The following is a 24,144-nucleotide window of genomic DNA, read 5'->3' as shown; positions in this document are numbered from 1 at the left end:
TTTGATAGCTTAATGACTTATAAAATAACATAAAAATTATGTTAGTGTCCTATACAATTTCTAAAATTTTATTTTTTATATAGATAAGTGGAAGAAAAATTATATCTAGCAAATCAAGCTTCTTTCAGTAATCAGATATTTGACCAAAAAGGGTAGAAATGCTAAAGAAATCCATGAAAGAATGACTAGTGTTTGGGGAAGCATCATCTAGTTATGCTATTGTTTCAAGGTGGTGGGCAGAGTTCAAAAGTGGAGGGGAGTCAGGTGAGGAAGACAAAGTTTGCTCAGCCATCTGAAGCAGTCAATTCCAAAAGAGTTGCCATTATTGAAGGAAAAATTTAAAAAAACAAGAGAATTAATATTTCCCATGAATTAATTTAACAATAAGACATGAATATTTGGGAATGCCCAAAATCAGTTCTTAGAAATAGTTCCATTTATAATAAACATCACGGGGCAAAGTCATCATCGAAAATGATTTTAAAATTAATTCTTGCTAATCCAGAGGTGTTTATATTGTTTCGTGACTGATAATGAAACTTGTTTACATTTTTATGATTCTGAATCCAAATTAGAAAGCATGCAGTGAAAAGCATTAGGGAATTCCAACCCTGAATTTATCTTTGAAACTGCAGTTTTCTGTTCAGAGAAATACTCAATTGTAAAAGTATAATAAGTGTTATTGAGAGCCATTATAAGCATATCATAATTAATCCTACCTCTAGTGGAAAGGGCAAGTGCCATCTGCAATTCTTATTAAATGATTGCCTATATGATTCATGATTCTTGAAATAAAACTGATCTCCTGTTTTAATTCTTTCTTTGAAAAGATGGAGAAAGCGATAGGAAGTTTTTACTGAGATCTGCACAATGAGTCGCTCCTAAGTCATAACTGCATCTAGCTGCGCAACTGCAGTTGCTATACTTAGAGATTGGTAAAGAGTTTCATACTCTTCTTTTTCCTAGAGAATACTTTCCTGTCATTTTTAGATTTTATCTCACATAATGTTAGAGCTGCTTCAGTGAGTTATGGGTGAAGCAAAGCATTTTCATGATATTTTTTGATTTTAATGTCTTGTAATCATACTTGAGCACTGAAGATTGGTTCTGTTCCCTTTTGACCTGTTTGTACACAATTTTTTTTATCATGCTGTTTATTCACCCCCCTCTTATTTTCAACTGTTAATTGAGGTAGGTATTCATCCATTACTGCCACTCCCTGGGTTACGTAATACTTGTCTTACAGAAATTTGAATTTATGTAATTTTTGCCGGCCAGTGCAAACTTAAAAAAAAAAAAAAAAAAACCATGAAACCATATTTTGCATCCCATAGGAATAGCGGTATCGTCAAAATATAATATATCGCTATTTTTCAAATAGCGATACCGCTATTTGAAAAATAGCGGTATCCTCAAAATATAATAATGTGAACCCAATGATACAATGGTTTTTTTTTTTTTTGTTTTGGTAATTTGTTCCAAGACCTTGGAAGTTGAAATTTTCACTGTATAACTAAGCTATTTATCTCTCTAAAGTGTAGTGCAATTTGAGTGTGGAAATTGCACTACACTTCCATCATTATCATATGTTCCATTATAAGAATCAGTTTTTGAATGCCTTAATGATATTTTTCTAAATCACATTTCTGGAGGTCACTACAATAAAACAATAAAAACAATTTGCACTTTCAGGTTTATTGGACTTTCTGTTAGTGCAATCTATTATAAATGGTTAGTAAACTGGATCTTATTGCTTTTCTGATAATACCGATAACTAGAATTGTGTGGGATTTTATGTTATGGTATTATGGTGAAAAGAGTTCCCCTTCAGTGAAATCTTCAGTTATATAAAAAACAAATAATTTTTTAGAATCTTCTCTCCATTCCTGTTTACTTATTACAGTGGTGAAGGGAAAGGGACCAATGGAAAGTGTAAGTGCTGGCAGTGCTAGGAAACAAAACAAAATTGATTTAGAAATAATAGTAGTAGTAGTGGCATGTGATGCAAGAAAGCATGTGTATGAGCTTATGCAGCATCAGCCAAAAAAAAAAAAAATCACACCATTCCTTCCAAATGCCTGTCCAGTTCCTCCTTAAATTTATTCAACCTATCAACTTCCACATCGACAGATGGAAGTTTGTTCCAGCAATTAACCACCCGCTGGCTAAAGGAAATTTCCACACATCTGTTCTACATCTGTCTTTTCTTAATTTGAATTTATGCCCCCTTAGGTTCGTAATCTGAACAAATGGAAGGATCTCATCAGAATTCAGTGTGCTAAACCCATTCAAGGCCTTATACACCTCAATCAGATCACCGAGCGGGTGCCTAGTCTCCAGCCACTGCAGTTTTCAGAACTTAAGCCTCTCTTGGTAAGAGGATCCCTTCATTCCCCTCACCAATCTTGTTGCCCTTCTCTACATCCTTCCTAAAATGAGGCCTCCAGACCTTTACGCAGTACGCAAGGCGTGGCCTGACCATTGCCTTATACAGAGGGATAATCAGCTCCTTTTCCCTGCTAGCAAAATTGCTATATATCAATGACAAAACCCCATGACCTGCCCTGGCAGCCTGTCTGCTTAGAAAACTTCATATCTGCCTGCACAATTACTCCCAGGTCTTTTTCATTTTCTACCACCTTAAGTGTAGTACCACACAGTTGGTACATTTCTCTGGGGTTACTTCTACCCATATGCAGTACTTTGCATTTGTCAAGGTTAAACTTCAGTTGCCACTTCTTAGCCCATCTGCCCAAATTATCTAGATCCTGTTGCCGTAGCACACTGCCATTACTGTCATTAACAACCCTGCCAACCTTTGTATCATCTGCAAACTTCGGCATTAAGCCTGATATACAGGCTTCATCAATATCATTGATAAATGTACAAAACAACAGTGGACCCAACACAGAACCCTGTGGGACTCCACTAATAACATTAGTCCATGAAGAGCAGCACCCATTGATTACCACCCTCTGTCTTCTCCCACTTAACCATCCTTTTATCCATTGTAGCAACTTACCCTTAATACCATTCTACTCCAATTTGTACAATAGTCTTTCATGCGCAACAGTGTCAAAAGCTTTCCTGAAATCCAAATTATTTTTTGCATCCAGTTCCTTTGTAACCTCATCATCATAACCAATCAAATTTGTCAGACAAGATTTTCCCTTAACAAACCCATGCTGTGTCTGAATTATTGGTGCAGTCTTGTCTAGATGATCCTGCAGTGCATCTTTAACCAGTGACTCCATTATTTTACCCGGAACAGAAGTTAAACTAACTGGTCTGTAATTACTCGTGTCACCCTTCGATCCCCCTTTGTGAATTTGGGATACATTTTCAAATCTCCAGTCTGTGGAAACCACCCCCGAGTCCAAGGATGCTCTCATAATTATGGCTAAAGGTTTGCTTAGTTGTTTTGCAGCCTCCTTTAATATAACTGGATAGATCCCATCCACTCTGGGTGCTTTTCTTATGTTTAACTTCAACAATTTCTCCTCCACTTTGCTCTCAGTTATTACAAAATCATTAAGTATCCTGCTACAATTTGATAACCTTCTGCCATTTTCAAATCTTAATAATTCCTCATGTGTGAATGTAGATGCAAAATACTCATTCAGTTTGTTTGCTATCTGAGCAGGATCATCAACAGTCGAACCATCGATGTCAAGTGGACTAATCAGATTCATCCCCTTCCTTTTAGACTTTATATAAGTAAAGAAATCCTTGCTGTTTTTCTTAGCATCTTTTGCCAAGGATTTCTCGTAATCTGTCTTCGTCTGCCTAACCTCCTTTGTGATCTTATTACAGACTAGCTTATATCTGCCATAGGCTTCTGAGTCGCTTGATAATTTATATGCATCCCATGCATTTTTCTTCCCTGTTACGAGTCTCATTAGTTCATTAGATAACCATTTAGGCCTAAACCTTGAACAGTATTTCTTAATAGGTATGAAACTTTTAGTAGCATCCATGATTAATTCCTTGAATGCTCCCCACTTAGAATTTACTGTTGGTAACATTGTCAGTTTTTCCCACTGTGCAGAATTTAAAAACTTTCTGAGACCACTGTACTCACCTTTACGGAAGCAAAAATCCTTTCCTTTACCCCAGATGGTAATTATATCTTTAAGTAAATTCCACATCAGTTCACTGTGATCACTGCCACCCAGTGGTTCCGTTATCTGAAAATTCTTAAAACACAAATGATCACTGCTGATAACCAGATCAAGAGTATTACTCTGGCTGGTTGCCTCTCGAACATGCTGCTGCAGAAAACAGTCATCCAATAAATCGACAAAAGTCTGACTAGTGTGTGAGTGACCAACCCATAAGTTCCAGTCAATATCTGGGAAGTTAAAATCCCCCATTATAAGACATTCTGATTTACTGGCCCACTCTATTTCTCTGTAGAATTGTTCATTGTACTCATTCGAGTCATTAGTCCTATAACACACTCCTACTCTTATTTTTGCTTTTGCAGTGCTTATGTCACACCAAACTGACTCAGCAGTGCACTATTCATCTATATCAACTGGGTGCACTTCTTTTGATTTTATGTTTTTCTTAATTAACAGCATAACACCTCCTCCCCTTCTATCCCGTCTAACCTTTCTGTACACATTGTACTCCCCAAATTTCAGTTCTGCCTTCCTTATATCTGTGTGACACCACGTCTCTGCTATCCCAACAATATCCATTGATGTCTTGACCAACACTTGAAATTCATCAAATTTAATTACTATACTTCTAGCATTGATATACATGCAAGCACATATGCTCCTATTAATATTTACCCTAACACATCCCATATACCCACCTATTTCAGGATGACTGCCATCCATCCTTGAATCACCCAACACCCCTTGCTCCAGGTCGGTATTTATTCTAATAGAAGTTGTGCAAGAATCAGCTTCACCTCTGCATACGGCTACTGTTAAACTATTAGTCCTTGTATCCTCCCCCCCCCAAGCTATCAGTTTTCAGACCCACCTAACACTGCCTCGATAGCATCAGCAAATATTCTTGCACCCTTTCTATTTAAGTGTATCCTATCCCTGTAGAAGCAGTCTCTCTGCTTCTACAGGGATAGGTTGAATTTGAAAGTGTCTCTGCAGACACTTTCAAATTCAACCCTAATTCACGGCTTTTTTTCATCAGTGACCTGTACTTGTTAAGTAATTCTGCCAGTCTCCTACTCTTGATATCATTAGTGCCAACGTGTACAACTATTTCACCTTTTGTGCCCTTAAAAGATGATATCCGCTCTACAACGTCATGAACCTTTGCCCCTGGCAGACATACCCTGGTCCTGTTCCACCTATCCTTTTTACAAAGCATGTTCCCCATTTCCCTGACAATAGAGTCACCAACAACTACTAGTTCCTGTGGGACCAGCGCATTCTGCCTTGGGGGTTGCCACTGTGTTGCGTGATGACCAAGTGCAAGCTCTGTCATTGATGTGGGCAGCTGAGAGCTTGATGGGCCCCTCAGTTTTGATCTATTGAGGGTATCCATCCTGTCCTTCAAACTCTCATATAGGCCCATAACAACGCTGAGTTGTCGCCTGATTTCCTTACACTCCTTACATCGCGTACACACAAAGGCATTCCCCCATGGCAATATCATGTTCCGTTCCAGAGAGTTTGGCAAACATTTCACAAGTTGCACATTTTTTTAAGGCTGTGATGCGTTGGAGAATTGCCCCCCCAGTTCTCCCCTGAGTCACAGCACTCCTGCCACTTTGTGCCCGTTGCTTTGCTGCTCTAGTTTGGGGCATGCTATTTTAAATTCATAAGATCAATAAATCAAATTAATTAACTGTCAATACTACGCTATCTAATAGAAATGAAGATGATTAATTAAGAAGTAGAAAGCAGGACAAAGTTTGTCATCTGTTCCATGGAATTAGGTCTCACTGCTTCAACAGTGAATACTATTTTAAGGGACAGTGTGCTTATAAAAGAAGATGTTAAAGGATCAATGCATTTAAGATCAACAGTAATCACAAAATAGCATTCAGGTGCTGTATCAAAGATTGAAAATCTATTAATAATATGGATGGAAAATCAGATTCAGAAGCAAGTGCCCCTGAGTCCAATGGCAATTCAAGCAAAAGCAAGAAGTATTAAGGATAAGTACAGCGAACCTCAAGCCAAGTTCGTGGCATGCAACAGGTGGTTTAATAGGTGCAAGCATCGCACTGGTTTCCAAAACATTAAAGTATGCGGTGAAGTCGCCAGTGCCGATTCTGCAGCTGCAGAGAAATTTTGTGACGTGGTGGGAAAAACCCTTCTAAATCTCCACGGTCCTCAACTTCCACAGTGGCGTGCTTATAAGCTGGAGAGTTAATTCTGGCAATGATGGTTGAAAGGTAAAACTTGCTGGCGTTATGCCTGTCTCCTCTCTCTTTTTGTAATTTTATAATTTTGAAATTTTAGTAATTTTTCCTGTGCTTGATTTAAAAAAAAAAAAAAAAAAAAAAAAGAATAAATAATTCTATTTACACATTCATCAAACATTTCTTTTTTGCTTAAATTAAATTGAGTGTGCATAGTTGCGAGTGTTGTATGAGCATTTAGGGAAATTCCGAATTATGTAGGGTTCCGCGGAATGCAACCCTTACGTAAGTCGGGGAGTGGCTGTATATACATGTGGTATATACCACACATGTATATACAGCCTCTTAGTTGTGACTTTGTTTATATGGATGTATCTGGAGAATGAATATGAAACCAAGCAATATGAAAAATGTATGCTGTATACAGATTCTCTGAGAATATATCAAGTTCTATATTCCCTCTTGAAATACAAAAAAAGCGGACATCTAGTCTGGATGTTCACTTTTTTTTTTTTTATTCTGAATTGGAGTGGCTTTCTGATATTTGATTTTAGGTTCTATATATGAACTCTAAACCTATAATTTGTAAAACTATAATGTATGCCACTTTTCATTTGTTTGGAGAGATCTGGGTTAAAGTCCTCTCAGAGACTGGAGTAATTTCCAAAAGCTTCTTCAGAGTTGTGTTGTAGTTAGGGAGTAGGGCTTTGCCAGTGAGCTCTTCTAGATTTTTCAATCCAATAACAAACACTGGGCTGCTGCTTCAAAGCTGGATTCTCATCAGACATAATATACTGTAGCACATTATGGCTGATGCATCTAAAATCAGCAGCAGGAACCTATAATGTATTGCACTTGTCAAATATCATGAAATATTTACTAAATGTGCAATAAACAAGAGAGAGACTGTTCAACAGCAAGCCAGTAATCATGGTGTGGCAATCCAGTCCAGCACTCTAAGTACGAGTGACTTATAGACTGATGTTTGTGATTGACTTAAGTTCTATTTCTTCGATTCTTTACTTAAAAGGCTTCAATTAAGATTCCAGAATAGAAAAATACACATTTCAGTGGCAGGTAAATCTTGTCTTTCATCCAAACCAATACCTCTGTGGACACCAGGGCAGCTTGAGTCAGCTTTGGTATAACAGTAACAGTTGTTTCATTATATTTCTCTTAGACTTTCACTTTTACAGAACTTGTCGAATTAGTCAATCTACTGCCTACCCTATTTGTATCCTGGGTAATGTGAACAGACATGTTCTGTAGGGCTCTTTACATTTGGACAGGAGAAGACAATTGAAAAAATGCTCAACAAACAAACCTTAGCTCTCCTCAAGTATGGTGCTCATACACATTTTTACTCACCTTTACATTCCCCAATCCTCCACTTGTTGATTGGGCAGTTTTTGGTAACCCCTAAAATACTGACAATTTTCCAGTAATATATACACTATTAACCAGTCAGTGCTCCCACAAAATGAAATAAGAATGATTTGAAAATTCAGCTGTGCCAACTTATTAGAATATAATTATTTAATCTAGATGAAAGCACTGCTGCTCCTGTCAGGTGGGTAGGAGCAGCAGTGCGTAGCAGACGCTTCTTGATTAGACTGGGGTTCGAGCCCGTGCCCACCAAATACGGAGGATGCGGAAAGGTCAGAGAATGACCACCACATATCCCCGGAGCAATATGGCCTTAGTTGCTAATGCTCCTAAGAAAACCAAAAAAGATAACAATAACAAATAACAGAAGTATCAAAATTACATAACTTGTCAAATAACAGCTGCTAAATGTACCCTGCTAAATCTTACATTTAAATTCACCATCAGCCTTAGAGTTGTTGGAGCAAGGCCCACAGTATTACAAAAAGGGGGGGGGAACATCCCACATCTACCAATTTAATCCAGTATAGAAAGGCAAGAGCCAAGCTTGATTTTTAAGACATTAAAAAAAAGAAGTGTGGACTCGCTACATCACAGCCATTAATAGATCCCTTAATACAGGATCAGTTTGGAATAAGATCAATAAAATCAGTGGCAAATATCCTATCATCACAATGCCAAATGCTCCACTGGAAAGAGCAAGAAATTCAGAACCTACTACTGACATTACCAATACTGTAGAGGTATCATTTGAAGGCTATTTCAACTGAAACTTTTTTCCAAACGTAAAGCACAAACAACGAAATTCAATCTAAATTTCATTTCTATCAACAATCTTCTCGTCTTCTACATATAATAATCCCCCTTTAATTGTATTCAATCTAAAACTTGCTTTTTCTTAGTGTCAAGAAATAGTGCTACAAGTCCTGATGGAATCTATTATTCCATGATCTGATTTAAGTGAAGACTTGTTCTCTGTGTTACTACAGTTATCTAAAGGATTATTTCTAGAAAAACTCCATTGTTTTGGCTTTTTGTAAAAGCTGCCCTTCCCAGCTTTTGTAATGCAGTGAAGGATCTCACCAATTCTACAAATTACCATCCTATTACTGTTATGTTGTCTAGGAAAAACTATAAAATATTATTAACTTTCATCTGACATTGTGCCTTGAAGCACACCACATACTGGATATACATCAGTGTTCGTTACATAAAAATAGGTGAGTACTTGATCTCTTGGTTAAATCAGAAACAAACATCTGAAATACTTCTTCCCCCCCCCCCATTTGAAACAGTCTTCTAGTTATCAATTGCTTTGACTTTGAAAAAGTCTCTGATACCACATGGTGTGCTTCCAGATTTATATAGGATAGACTAGCAAGGCCATCTTACAAGGCACCTCCATAACCAGGTGGGAAGGAGCAGCAGTGCATAGCACACGCTTCTTGATTAGACCGGGGTTCGAGCCCGTCACTACCAAATACGGAGGATGCGGAAAGGTCAGGGAATGAGCACCGCATATCCTGGAGCAATATGGCCTTAGGTGCTAATGCTCCTAAAAACCAAAACAACAACAACAGCCATCTTCCAAAATGCAAGAACATCTTAAGTAATAGATTGTTTTGGGTTTGATTTTGCTATATACTTTCTCAAACATGTATACGTAAAGGCATTCCTGAAGGCTTGTTCTTAGTGCCACACTCTTTTTGGTAAGAATTACTTCTATCACTTAACACAGTTGAACTATATCTTTATGCTGAATATCTTTCTACTAGTCTCAAGATATACAACTAACAGAAATTCTAGAACCCATTCAATCATAAGATCAAATTTCTAGGTGTCTTATTTGATAAGAAGTTAACCTTTCTAGATAATAAATACATCTGTACCACTTGCCAAAGAAATTGAATCTCTTCAGAAAATATCTTCTTTGGCAGGGGTGTAGATTGTTACATGCTTTTGCTCCCTTAACATGGACACCTGTACATGGTGAACAAAAATGCCAGTAACTCTGCTTGACCTCTAGATTAGCATCACTGGGATCTATTGCTCACAACCTAAGTTCCAGGTTATCGCCATAGGACTCTGGGTTTGCTGTGTGCTGCCACTGCCCATGGAAACTTTGAATGGGAGATTCTGGTGTTTGAAGGGTCCAGCTTTAACACACCACTTTGGCTCCTGGCTTCAACGAAATGGGTAGTCCTGGGATGGCTTACCTTGGATCAATTGGCTAGTTGGTTTTTCTGCAAAGGTAAACCATGTCAGTGACATGCTGCTTTCTTTATAATCTGAGGTACAGGATTCAGGCTGATGGCAGTGCAGGTATTGGGTTCTGTGATAGGTGGGGAATCCTTGTACTGAAACAGTAAAATCTTCATGAATCCTGATAAAATAAGTTCTTCTGCTGGGACACCAACATGTTACCTACCAGAACATATTGACTCAAACATTCATAACACCACTTCAGCAAAATGGGTCAGGATGGAAGAAATATCAGCACCTACACCATATTTCCTGATAATACATTCCCCAAGCAAAAAAGCTAATAAGGAAAATGTAATCCTATTTTATACAGAAGGATTGGAAGGCTCCCCTAAATCTGTGTTCTGAGGAAATTCTCATCAAGGCAAAGTGACAAGCACTCAAAACAGCACCTCTGAGCCACCCTTATTGGAGGTATAACAATCAATGTAACACGCATAAGACACTGAACTCATCTCGAGGTATGGGTGCACTGTCTTGACGTGTCCGAAGATAAAATCTGTTGTGCTGTAAAATGTTTGGGCATAGTGAAAAAAATTCAGTTTCTTCACTATTCCCGAATCGGCGCCTCCGTAGCCAGATGGGCAGGAGCAGCAGTGCGTAGCACATGCTTCATAGACCGGGGTTCGAGCCCGTGAGTACCAAATACGGAGGATGCGGAAAGGTCAGGGAATGACCACCGCATATCCCGGAGCAATATGGCCTTAGTTGCTAATGCTCCTAAAAACCAAATAACAAACATATTCCCGAATCTAGTCCTCACTAGAAACCTCATCCTTACTTTCAATTCACTGATGTCTCTGAATTCAGTTACTGCCCATAGAAGGAGGTACATAACAGGTAAGGTATGTACCTTACCTGTTAAGATGTTTTCAGTGTCAAAAATATGGACTTGAAAATGGCCTGTTCTGGTGCCCTTGCATGCACTTGATGTGGTGCAAAGGACTGCACCCTGCATACCCATGTAGGCATGTAGTAATGCAAAGACGATACAAAGATTAAAGGCAGAACTGAACATATTATATCAGGAGGCAAGAAAAGCAGTAAAACCTATAAATAGCAATAAACTTTCATAAGTTCAGAAGGTATCAGGAAGATGTTCCATCAGAACACAATTCAATGACTAATTCCACTTAAAGAATCATTTTCTCCTATTCCATGCTATTTATTAAGCCAACAAAAATCCACACAGAAATACCAGCTGACTGGTATTTTTGTGTTGGTTTTAGTTGGCTTATATCAATACTGCACTTCTACCAAAACCTGTGGTACAGGGAGCCTCCTTCTCATTTTTATTCTTTTCTATTTTTAAATGTTTGGTTTAAAAGGAAAATGGGAAATTGAAAGGGGGGGGGGAAATGTTGAGGTGAAGGAGGTACCAGATGATATGCAGTCTTGGAGCTATTTGTGGAGATAGCAATGGATGCAGAACATCCCTAAAAAGATAAATCTAAGATGTGGGAGGGCGGGGGTGATAAAAAGAAAAAAAAAAAAGAGCCCTCAGCAATTCGAAAGCAGGTTGATGGATCTGCCAAGCCAAGTAGCAGCCAAACTCATACAATGGAATTACTGTGGATTCTGATCCACACTAATTCCACTATATGAATTTGGTTTTTCTGGCCTGTCTTTGAATTGGATGTAACAGTCTTGCACACTTTCTCTCATTATGACCTCTCTACCGCTGCCTCCATTATATCCCAAGCCAAATCCCTTCTTTTGTTTGGAGATTTCAATACTCATAACTTCTCACTACAGTAAAAATACAAAGGCAAAAAATCTAAGTCCCACCAAATCAAAACCTTGCAAATGTACAGCCTCTTTTCCACATACGCCACTACAGAAAACAGGAGCCATTTTAAACAATCATGCCAAAGTAAGATATAAAAATGACAAAGCCAAATGGATTCTTGGCTTCACAATACTTCTACATTAACCTGCTTAATCAGGGATAAATTGTAAACTGACCAGCAAATATTTTAAACACATGTTAAATACAATCACCTTTGATCATATTATGTCTAAGACTTGATACCCTCCAGAATTTTTAGTACTCAACAGTAAATACTGAAACACCAAATTTTAGATACCTAAAACTACCTGTTATTGAAATTGAACCCAAAAGTTCGTTAATCACTATGAATATCATGCTAATTTTTTTTCTTAATTTTTTTATTATTTATAATAAATTCAGAAATATCTTTTAGGTATTCCAAACAGTAAATCATCATGGCTGGATGATGAGAGAAATTCAACAGAACAAAGTAACAGGTAATTTTTTGATTAGAGTATAAGAAAGGATTCACATTTAAATTAACTTCTATCTGGGAAAAACTATTATGATACACCTGTTTCAAAATTGTCTTCTCATCAGTCAGTAGGGGGCTTTAATTAGAACAGTTGGTATTAAATGATGATTAAATGTACTGAATCTAAATGGGTTGTGTGGCAGTAAGACTTCTTATTAAATACATAACTTCTGTTATTCTTATGGTTTAAATAGGGCTGAAGTTGCCTAGTGCAGCAAATTAATAAAGAAGTAGGTTAGTTCTTATTTCAATGCAGGGATTGAAATAGTTTGAGAAAAGAACTCTACTGTCAATGATGTTTTTCCAATGGTGGATGGCGCCTCCGTAGCCAGGTGGGAAGGAGCAGCACACGCTTCTTGATTAGACCGGGGTTCGAGTCCGTCACCACCAAATACGGAGGATGCGGAAAGGTCAGGAATTACCACCGCATATCCCGGAGCAATATGGCCTTAGTTGCTAATGCTCCTTAAAAAAAAAAAAAAACCAAAAACCAAAACCAATGGTGGATATTACTATATAAAATAGTAATATCCACCATTGGACAGTAAAAAGAGAAAACCATACTTGCCACCCTACCATCTGATAAGAAGCCAGTGGGTGATGCTCTTAAATTAAAAACAATCTTACTAACTTTAGGTCAACTTATGTATAAAAAAAAATCATATATAAACTGTGCATAAGTGAGCAGTAATACTGAGAAATAATTTATAGACTTTTTTTTGTGATATGATTGTAAATGAAATCACTGAGAAATCATTGTAATTGAAGATTATTTTTTTTTGTTTCTATTCAGCTGGAAATTTTTGACATGATAAATTAAGTTTCACACAATTTTGATAATGAAGAAAAAGGTCTGTGTAAGCTAATGTGATCAACATATGCATGTAGAAGTGAACCGTATCTTTCCTTGTGCAAAACAAATGGATGGGAGATTAACCCATAAGGCTGAACAAACTTCCTGGCCTTCAGATGCTCTTTAAGCCAATGACACACAAAATGCAAGAGTCTTACTGTGATAGCGGTAATTTATTCGTGAGTGCATGAAAGACACAGAATCAAATGCTCTGGAAAGGTTAAAATATATAACATTTAAATACATTTTAGAAATTAAAGCTTTCAAAAATCATCAAGTTGGTTCATGTTTATTTATGTGGCATGAATCCTTGATTTACTAGAAGAAAATTAGTAAAGGATAAGGGTTATATTTCAACACATGTGCTAAACTATTATTAATGTGTAGTAGATTTCTAACCATTCTATCTTGTATCTTGGGGGACATTGCTCTGGTTGTTTTATCCATGTGTTGACCTAAATTACTAATATCATTTCATAATGAATGGCATTATCAAAACAGATGAAATCTTCCATTCAGTTAAAATGCCTTGACAGCCTGTTTTACTGCACTGCTCTTATCAGACAACAGCTGATATAGTTTAATAATAGAGGTATGCAATTTATTTTTTTTTATGTGAACCCCAAACACGAGAGGTATTAGAACCTATAGTACTTAGTACCGTGCTTGGGTTGGAGGTTGAAAAGGCGAAAGAAGATATTTGTTGACATTGGACTTGAACTTCTGTAGATTGTAATTTTCAGGAAATACGTATGAAGGAAGGTTGTTCCAGAAAACGGCAGTTGAATGAATAAATGAGGAAGATGAAAAGTTGGTTCTGTGGGTTTGAAGTTGGACAGTAAATGGATGTTGGCTGGTGGCGGCACGTGTTCGGACTGTTTTGAAAGAGAGAGCAGGAATTATAGAAGCCAATTCAGAAGAACAGTGCCCATGGAAGTATCTGTAGATAAGGCATGCAGCAGAAACAGTACGTCTATGAGAAAGCAAGTGGAGAGACTCTGTTAGAGATGAATCATTAATTAACCTAACTGCCCTCTTCTGAATGGAATCAAGAAGCCTGACAGAGGTTTTGGGAACAATATTCCATAGCAGGGCGGATTTGCGATTTATACAGAGTGAGCAGCTGTTTGGAAGAAAAGTAACGCCGAGAGCGAAAGAGAAAACCAAGTTTTTTAGATGCAGAGGAAGCAATATTTGTAATGTGCTTGTGCCAAGAGAGGTCAGGGTAATCCCCAAAAAAGATATATCATTTTGTCTAGAAATCGGAGTGTCACTAAAGATAAGCATAGGAGCAGAAGAATCCTTTTTGCGAGATATAAGACAAGACTGAGTTTTAGAAGGGTTGAAATCAACTAAGTTGTCTTTGCCCCACTGGAGAATTACCTGAAGATCAGCATTTAAGGAATTGGTAGCAAATTTTCGAAAAATTGAAGCTGATTGAGCAGGGCAAGGTTTCTCAAAATGGAAAGTGGAATGCAATGTGCTATCATCGGCAAAACTATGGATAGGATTTCCAGTCAATGGAAGAAGGTCATTAATATACAAGAGGAAAAGAGTGGGGGAAAGAACTGAACCTTGGGGGGGACACCGGCATTAGTGGAGAAGTTAGAAGACAGAGAGCCAACTACCATCACCCTCAGTGAGCGATCAGAGAGAAAACTGGATAACCAATTACAAAAAACAGTTGGAAAACCATAAGATGGAAGCTTGTTTAGAAGACCCTTACGCCAAACACGAACAAAAGCCTTTGAGATGTCAAGAGCAACTACTTGTGTTTCACCGAACCTTTCCATTGAATTAGTCCATAAACCAGATAACATAAGCCAGAATATCACCAGTGGATCGACACTGACGGAATCCATACTGGCGATCGTTGATCAGACGGAAGGTTTCAAGGTAGTTTAAGAGTTGGCGGTTAATTGATTTCTCCATTACTTTAGAAAGAGTAGAAGTAATTGCAATGGGAGGAAAATTGGATGGGAGGGATTTGTCACCCTTTTTGGGAACTGGCTGGATATGAGCAAATTTCCAAGCAGAAGGAAAAACACCTTTAGAATAAGAAAGTGAAAAAAGGCGGCAAAGAATAGGAGTAAGTTCAGGAGCACAGGTTTTGAGAACAAGTGGAGAAATACCATCAGGACCTGGAGCTTTCTTAGCATCAAGATTCATCAAAATCCTTCTGCTATCCTTTTGACGGAAGACCACAGGAGGCATTGAATGGAGTGTGTTGGGAATGGTGGGAGGTGTTTTACCAAGATCATTAATACATGAGCTGGAAGAAAAATGGGATGCTAGCAAGTCAGCTTTATTTTTGGCTGAAGTGACAACAGAACTATCCGATTTTGACAGAGGTGGGAGCAGAGGTGGGCAAAAGTTGCGGCCAATAGCTTTGGCAAGAGACCAGAATGCCGGCGGCCATTAGGGCAAGAAGCAAGTTTTCTACTCTTAGCCTGTTCAAACTCTAGTTTGGACTGATTAATAACTGCTTTCCAATTGTTGCGAGCTTTGGTGTAGGCAGAAAATGAAACTGAAGAATTAGAAACAAGCCAATTACGATATGCAACATTCTTCTCTTGAAGAGCCTTAGCACATTTATTGGAAAACCAAGGTTTAGATAAAGGACGAGATTTTAAAGTGGAGTGTGGGATAAAGGATTCCATTCCTGCAAGAATAATTTCACTGACACGACCTGAGCAAATGTTGGCATCAGAAGTTTTGAAACAGTAATCTGACCAAGGAAAAGAAGAAAAGAAGTCTCGCAGGTCATCCCATTTTGCATTCTTGTAATGCCAAACAACACGAGGTTGGGAATAGCCATGAGATAAAGGCTCCATTGGAGAAGAGACAATCACCATGTTGTGATCTGAAGTGCCTAAAGGACCACTCACTTCGACCGTGTACTTAGAAGGGTTGTTTGTGAGAAAAAGATCAAGTGTATTTTCTGTATGATTAGGATTGTCCGGTATTCTTGTAGGTAAATGAACAATCTGTGCTAGGTCATTAGTAATTGCAAAAGCCTCAGCATCTCGACCTGCTGGGTCGGTGTGACTAGAAAACGGAAGCCAGCTGGAGTTGTGAACATTAAAATCACCAAGGAAAATTACTTCACTGTTAGGAAAGTTGGACTGGAGAAAGTCAAGTTGCAAAGAGAGGAAGTCAAAGAGCTCCAAGTGATTAGTGGAGTTGGGAGAACGGTAGAGACAACAGATGAATTTGACACAATGAGGTAGAGAGAGAGATTTTAAGCCAGAGGAGATCAAAGAGAGGAGATTCCAAATTGCCAAGTCTCTGACAGGGAATATCAGAACGGACATATGCACAAGTACCACCTTTGAGGAGAAAGGAATCATACAGCGAATAATTTGGGCATCTGAGATGAGCAGGACTTGAATCAACCGATAACTGAGATTCGGTCGGAAAAAGTACATGGGAGACTGCAAGTGGAAATGGACCTCGTTAATTCAAGAAAGCAAGCATATGTATGAGCTTGTCATCAGCTAAAAAAAAAATTTCACACATTCATTCCCTCTAAAAGTTGGTCCAGTTCCTCCATGAATTTATTTAACCTATCAACTTCCACAATGACTGATGGAAGTTTGTTCCAGCAATTAACCACCCACTGGCTAAAGGGAAATTTCCACACATCTGTTCTATAACTGTCTTTCCTCAATTTGAATTTATACCCCCATAGGTTTGTAATCTGAGCAAGTGGAAGAATCCCATCAGAATTCAGCTTGCACAAGCCATTCAAGCAACTCTACATCCTAAAATGAGGCTTCCAGACCTGTATGGAGTACTCAAGGTGGGGCCTGACCATTGCCTTATACAAAGGGATAATCGCCTCCTTTTCCCTACTAGTCAAAATTACTGTATATCATTGACTAAACCCCATGACCTGATCTGGCAGCCTGTCTGCATTGTTCAGAAAACTTAATATCTGACTGCACAGTTACTCAGACCTTTTTCATTTTCTAACACCCTAAGTGTAGTACCACACAGTTGGTATATTTATTTTGGGTTACTTCTATCCATATTCAGTACTTTGCATTTGTCAATGTTAAACTTCAGCTGCCACTTCTCAGCCTTTCTGTCCAGATTTTTTAGATCCTGTTGCAACAGCACACTGCCATTACTGTCATTAACAACCCTGTCAACCTTTGTATCATCTGCAAACTCCGACAATATACCTTCATCAATATCATTGATAAATATACAAACCAACAGTTAGTTAGTTATTTGGTTTTTAGGAGCATTAGTAACTAAGGCCATATTGCACTGGGATATGCAGTGGTCATTCCCTGACCTTTCCACATCCTCCGTATTTGGTCAAACCAACAGTGGGCCCAACACCGAACCCTGGGGGATTCCACTAATAACATTAGTCTATGAAGAGCAGCGTCCATTGGTTACCACTCTCTGTCTTTTCCCACTCATTGTGAAGACTTTGTATGCTAAAGTTGAGAAAGAAGTACAAAGAAGTTTGGTGATCAGTTAAGAAACCCATTCTGTGTCGGAATTATTACTGCAGTCTTGTCTAGATGATCCTGCAATGCTTCTTTAACCAGTGACTCCATTATTTTCCTCGGAACAGAAGTTAAACTAACAGAACTGTAATTACTCGTGTCACGTTTGTGAATTGGAGGTAAATTTGCACATCTCGTCTGTGGGGATCTCCCCTGAGTCAACGATGCTCTCATAATTATGGCTAACTGTTTGCTTACTTCTTTTGCCACCTCCGTTAATTTAACTGGATAGATCCCGTCCACCCCAGGTGCCTTTCTTATGTTTAACTTCAACAATTTTCCCTACAATTTGCTCTCAGTTATCACAAAATCATTTACCTTCCTGTTAGAGTTTAATAAGCTTCTGTCCTCCATTTCCCTAGAATTCCTCATGTGTGAATGTATGTATGTATGTACAAGCAAAATACTCATTTAGTTTGTCAGCTCTCTGAGCAGGATCATCAATAGTCAAGCTATTTATATCAACTGGACCAATCTAATTCATCCCCTTCCTTTCAGATTTTATATAAGTAGAGAAGTCTTTGCATCCTTTGCCAAAGGTTTCTTATTATCTGTCTTTGCTTGCCTATTCTCCTTTGTGACTTGAGTACAGACTAATTTATATCTGCCATAGGCTTTTGTGTCGCCTGATAATTTATATGTGTCCCATGCATTTTTCTTCTTTGCCATGGGTGGGTGGGACCACCTAGTACAATAAATAAAAAGAAAACACTTTCACTGCTGCAATAGATGCATTTTTGGAATCCCAAGAGAAAACTCATCAAGAGAACTGACTCTGGCCAAATATATTTCAAACATGCATTAATTTTGATGGTTTTACTTCTTTGAGCAATAGAGCTATGATAAACTCCACAATTGAAAAATGTTTCCGTGCCTCCATCTCTTCAATAGATTCGGAATCAATTTTTACCAAAATCCATTTTAAAGTTAAATATAATGCCTTGTTCTAATGCCTGAATTAAAGCAGTTGTAATAGTTGGTAGGAACATTACTTCCATGTTTGGCTGACTTAAATCTTTTGGATGGCCTGGTATGTTATCCAATTTGATTGAGTGGTAGGGAATTCAAATTTTTAATTGTGGTAAATTGGTAGCTCTAATGTAAAACTAGGTAGCGTAATACGAATGACTGCATTTAGGAATCTATTAGATAGTGTAGTATTGATTATTAATTAAATTTTTTAATCTTATTAATTTTCATTGTTAATATAAATATCATGTCCCAGACTAGGGCAGCAAAGCAATGGCCACAAAGTGGCAGGAGTGCTGTGACTTGGGGGAGAACCGAGGGGACGATTCTCCAATGCATCACAGCCTAAAAATAGCAACATTGTGAAATATTTGCAGAACTATTTATATGATCTAGCTAAGGAGGATGCCTTTTGTGTGCTGGGTGCTCTCTGCACCTAAAAAAATTAGGTGCCAACTCGGCATTCTTATGGTACCTATGAAAATTTGAAGAGTGGGGCAGATGCCCTTAAAGGACTTAATTTGAGGGATCCGACAAGCTCTCAGTTGCCCAACTCAATGCCAGAGCTCACTCCTGCATCAGGCAACACAGCAGTAATCTACAGGGCAGAATGCACTGGTCTCATAGGAGTTTGTTATTGGCGGTGAGTCTATTGTCAGAGAGACAGGTAATATATTGTGTAAAAAGGATAGATGGAATAAGACCAGGGTATGTCTGCCACAGGCAAAAGTTGATCATGTTGTAGAACAGATATTATCTTTTAAGGGCACGAAGGGGGATATTGTACACATTGGCACTAATGACATTAAGTGTAGGAGATCTGTGATTTTCTGGTCAATGCTGAAAACTGTCATGAGTTAGGATTAAATTTGAAAGTTTCTGCAATTCTGCCCAGACATGATAGAAGGGAGTATACGCTCAGAGCTTTGTCAATCAATTCAGCCCTGAAAGGATTGTGTAAGGCTTATGGGATAGAACTTTTCTCAGCATAGTCTGTGCTTGTTAACAGGATAGACTGCTTCTACAGGGATGGGACACACTTAAATAAAAGGGGTGCAAGAGTGTTTGTTGATGCAATCGAGGCAGCGTAAGGTGGGTCGAAAAACTGCTAGCTTGGGGGGGATTCACAGATAAAAGGTTAATAGTAGCTGCAGGCAAAGGTGAAAGTGATTCTTGCACTGCTTCTATTGGAATGAGCAGTAGGCTTGGAGGCTGAGGGGGGGTTCAAGGACTTTGGTTCAGGGAGTTGTGGGAGTCATCATGAAACAAATAAATAAGTGGCTGTGTAAGGGTAGCTAAGAATAAGAACATGTGCATGTACACCAATTCTAGAAGTTAAGTTTTAGGGAGTACAATGTGTACAGAAAGGATAGACAGGTTAGGAAGGGAGTAGGGGTTATACTGTTAAGAAAAACATAGAATCTAAAGAAGTGCATCCAGTTAACATAGATGGACAGTGCAACGTTGAGTCAGTTTGTTGTGACATAAGCACTGGGAAAGGGAAAATGAAAGTAGGAGTGTGTTATAGGCCTAATGACTCTGATGAGTACAATGAACAATTGTACAGCAAAATAGAATGGGCCAGTAAATCAGATTGTGATATAGTGGGGGATTTTAATTTCCCAGATATTGACTGGAACTCGTGGGTTGTTCACTCGCACAGTAGCAAGACTTTTGTAGATTTATTGGATGATTGTTTTCTACAGCAGCATGTTCAAGAGGCAACCAGAGAGGGTAATACTCTTGATCTGGTTATCAGCAGAGATTATTCGTGTATAAAGAATTTGCAGAGAAAGGAACTACTAGGTGGTAGCGATCACAGTGTAATGATGTGGGATTTACTTCAAGATGTAACTACCACCAATGGTAAAGGGAAATGCTTTTGTTTTCGTAAAGGTGACTACAGTGGTCTCAGACAGTTTTTAAATTCTGTACAATGGGGTAAACTGATGATGTTACCAACAGCAAATTCTTATTTGGAAGCATTAGAATTAGAGTTTAAGCCTAAATGGATGTCAGATGAACTAATGAGACTCGTGGCAGAGAAAAAAAATTGCATGGGATGCATATAAATTATCAGGTGGCACAGAAGCATACAGAAGATATAAGTACATAATCAAGTCACAAAGGCAAATTACAAGAAATCTTTGGCATAGGATTCTAAGAAAAACAGCAAGGACTTTTTCTTAAAAACTCTAGAAGGAAGGGGTTGAATCAGATTGGTCCATTTGATATTGATGCTTCAATTGCTAATAATCTGAATGAGTATTTTGCATCTACATTCACACGATATTAAGGGAGGTAAATGCCAGAAGTTCATCAAACTGTAACAGGGTGCTTTATGATTTTGTAATAATGGAGAGCAAATTGGAGGAGAAATTTTTGAAGTTAAACCGAAGAAAAGCACATGGGGGTGGGTGGTATCTGTCCAGTTATATTAAAGGAGGCGGTACAAGAACTAAGAAAACCCTTAGCCATAATTATGAGAGCATCACTGGACTCACGGACTGGATATTTGCAAATGTATCCCCAACTCACAAAGGGGAATCTAAGGGTGACAAGTAATTACCGTCCAGTTAGTTTAACTTCTGTTTTGGGGAAAATAATGGAGTCACTGGTTAAATATGCATTGTAGGACCATCTAGACAAGACTGCAGTAATAAGTCAGACACATAAGGGAAAGTCTTGTCTGATAAATTTGATTGGATACTATGATGGTGTTACAAAGGAATTGAATGCAAAAAATAATTTTGATATCATATACTTGGATTTCAGGAAAGCTTTTGACACTGTTGTGCATGAAGACTGTACAAATTGGAGCAGTACGGTGTTATGGGTAAGTTGCTACAATGGATAAAAGTGTGGTTGGGTGAGAGAAGACAGATAGTGGTAATCGATGGACACTGCTCTTTGTGGACTAGTGTAGGCCTCCGGGATTCGTTGTTGTGCTCACTATTGTTTTGTATATTTATCAATGATATTGATGAAGTTACATCAGGGTTAACATCAAAGTTTGCAGATGATACAAAGGTTGACACGGTTGTTAATGACAGTGTGCTATGCAACAGGATCTAGAGCAGACGGGCTGAGAAGTGACAACTGAAGTTTAATATTGACGTACCAACTGTGTGGTACTAAACTTGAGGTGGTAGAAAATGAAAAATATCTGGGAGTAATTGCGCAGTTAGCTAAGTTTTCTGAGCAATGCAGGCAAGCTGCCAGAGCAGGTCATGGGGTATTGTTAATGATATACAGGAATTTTACTAGTAGAGAAAAGGTGATTATCCCTTTGTATAATGCAATGGGCAGGCCTTGCCTTGAGTACTGCATACAGGTCTGGAGGCCTAATTTTAGGAAGGATGTTGAGTTGCTTGATCATATACAGAGAAGGGCAACAAGATTTGTAAGGGGAACAAAAGGTTCCCCTCACCAAGGAAGGCTTAAGTTCTGCAAATAGCAGCATCTGGAGACTGGGCACCTGTGAGTTACTATTAGCATTAGTATTAGTAACGGCCGCATGGTGCAAGAAAGCCTATGGCTTATGCTGCACCAGCCAAAAAAAAATCCGAACAAAACAATGATGAATACAAAAAAATAATAATAAAATAAAATAAATAACTAAATAATAATAATTAATAAAAAAAAAAAAGGAAATTAAACCTATCATAAAATAAAACTTCCTGCAGTCCAGTCTAAACATTTCCTCCTGTAACTTGAATTTATGTCCCCTAGTTCTAGCATCATTTATAAGCATAAGCCATAGGCAAGAAAGCCTATGGCTTATGCTGCACCAGCCAAAAAAAAAAAAAAAAAAAAAATCCGAACAAAACAATGATAAAAACAAAAAAAAAAAAAATAAAATAAAATAAATAACTAAATAATAATAATTAATAAAAAAAAAAGGAAATTAAACCTATCACCCTATGCGCTTCCCCGAAAGTACTATCCAGATGACCTTTGAATTTCCCCAAACTGTCGGCCTCTACCACCCATGAAGGCAACTTTTTCCAGTAATTTATAACTCGCTGGCTAAAATAAAACTTCCTGCAGTCCAATCTAAACATTTACCCCCCCCCCCCCAACTTGAATTTATGTCCCCTAGTTCTAGCATCATTTATAATCTTGAAAATTTTGTCCTCATTCATTTTACTGATTGAGGTGTTTAAGTATCTCAGAGCCTTAAACACCTCAATCAAATCTCCTCTAAGGTGTCTAGTTTCCAAACTCTGCAACCCACATATTCGAAGTCTTTCTTCATAAAGACACCCTTTTGCCGATCTCACCAGGCGAGTTACCCTTCTTTGCACCCTTTCAAGAAGCTCGATGTCTTTCTTTAAGTGCCGTCTCCATACTTGAACACAGTATTCCAAGTTTGGTCTAACATAAGCCTTATATAATGGGATTATCACGTCCCTATCTCTACTTGCAAAAGTTCGATAGATCATCGATAGGACACGATGGGCCATCCTTGCAACCTGTTTACAATGCTCAGAGAATTTCGTGTCTGACCGTATCGTAACACCCAAGTCCCTTCCCATCACCACCAAATACGGAGGATGCGGAAAGGTCAGGGAATGACCACCGCATATCCCGGAGCAATATGGCCTTAGTTGCTAATGCTCCTAAAAAACCAAATAACAAACAAACCAAGTCCCTTGGGTGTTACGATACGGTTCAACTAAACACCTGGGTTTAGTTGAACTCCACCAAGTGAATAAGTTTTTTTGGGATTACTGTTTCCCAGGTGTAATACCTTACACTTTGTTGGATTAAAGCACAGCTGCCATTTTTCTGACCATTCCTGAAGTCTATCTAGGTCTCTCTGAAGAAGCTCAGCTTGACAGTGATCATTAACTACTCTACCAATTTTAACATCATCTGCAAATTTAGACATCACACCCTCTATCCCTTCATCAATGTCGTTTATGAAAATTAAAAAGAACAGTGGTCCTAATACTCATCCTTGGGGAATCCCACTTCTTACATCAACACAATCTGAGGAATAGCCATTTATCACAATCCTCTGCCTCCTGCCCTGAAGCCATCCTTCTAGCCATCTAAGGATTTTCCCAGTGATTCCAACCTCTTCCAGCTTATAAAGCAACCACTCATGTGGGACTGAGTCAAAAGCTTTGCTGAAATCTAAATAAACAATGTCGAAATTATTCCCTAAATCCAGCTCGTGAGTGACCCTTTCGAAATAGTGAACCAGATTTGTTAAACATGATTTTCCCTTTACAAAACCATCCTTGAGAATTTCGATTCGATCCAAATGATCCTGAATTCCACCCTTGATCATTGCCTCTATGATTTTCCCTACTACTGAAGTCATATTGACAGGTCGATAATTTCCAACTTCACTTTTAGAGCCACCCTTATGCATCACTAGACTCTGGGGAATCTCCCCAGAGTCTAGTGATGCTCGCATAATTAGCCTCAATGGTTCAATGCACTCGCTTGCCACCTCTCTTAAGATTACAAGGTATATTCCATCAACTCCAG

The 24,144-nt window shown here is 38.3% G+C and overlaps 1 protein-coding gene across 8 annotated transcripts in view; it reads left to right on the top strand.

The window, feature by feature from the left end:
• LOC150084664 (signal-induced proliferation-associated 1-like protein 2) overlaps positions 1–24,144 on the top strand; it is a 585,655-nt gene that overhangs the window by 522,139 nt on the left and 39,372 nt on the right. For all 8 annotated transcript variants that reach the window (XM_090376537.1, XM_090376543.1, XM_090376536.1 and 5 more), the window contains one exon: positions 12,196–12,259. In XM_090376537.1, the coding sequence (XP_090232663.1) occupies positions 12,196–12,259 (64 nt within the window). The remainder of the gene's footprint in view (positions 1–12,195; positions 12,260–24,144) is intronic.

The sequence above is a fragment of the Mastigoproctus giganteus genome, chromosome 6, assembly GCF_048544385.1.
Source record: "Mastigoproctus giganteus isolate SK-2022 chromosome 6, ASM4854438v1, whole genome shotgun sequence".
In the NCBI taxonomy this organism is placed as follows: Eukaryota; Metazoa; Arthropoda; class Arachnida; order Uropygi; family Thelyphonidae; genus Mastigoproctus; species Mastigoproctus giganteus.
The sequence above is the reverse complement of the archived record's forward strand: the minus strand, read 5'-3'. Positions and strand labels throughout refer to the sequence as shown.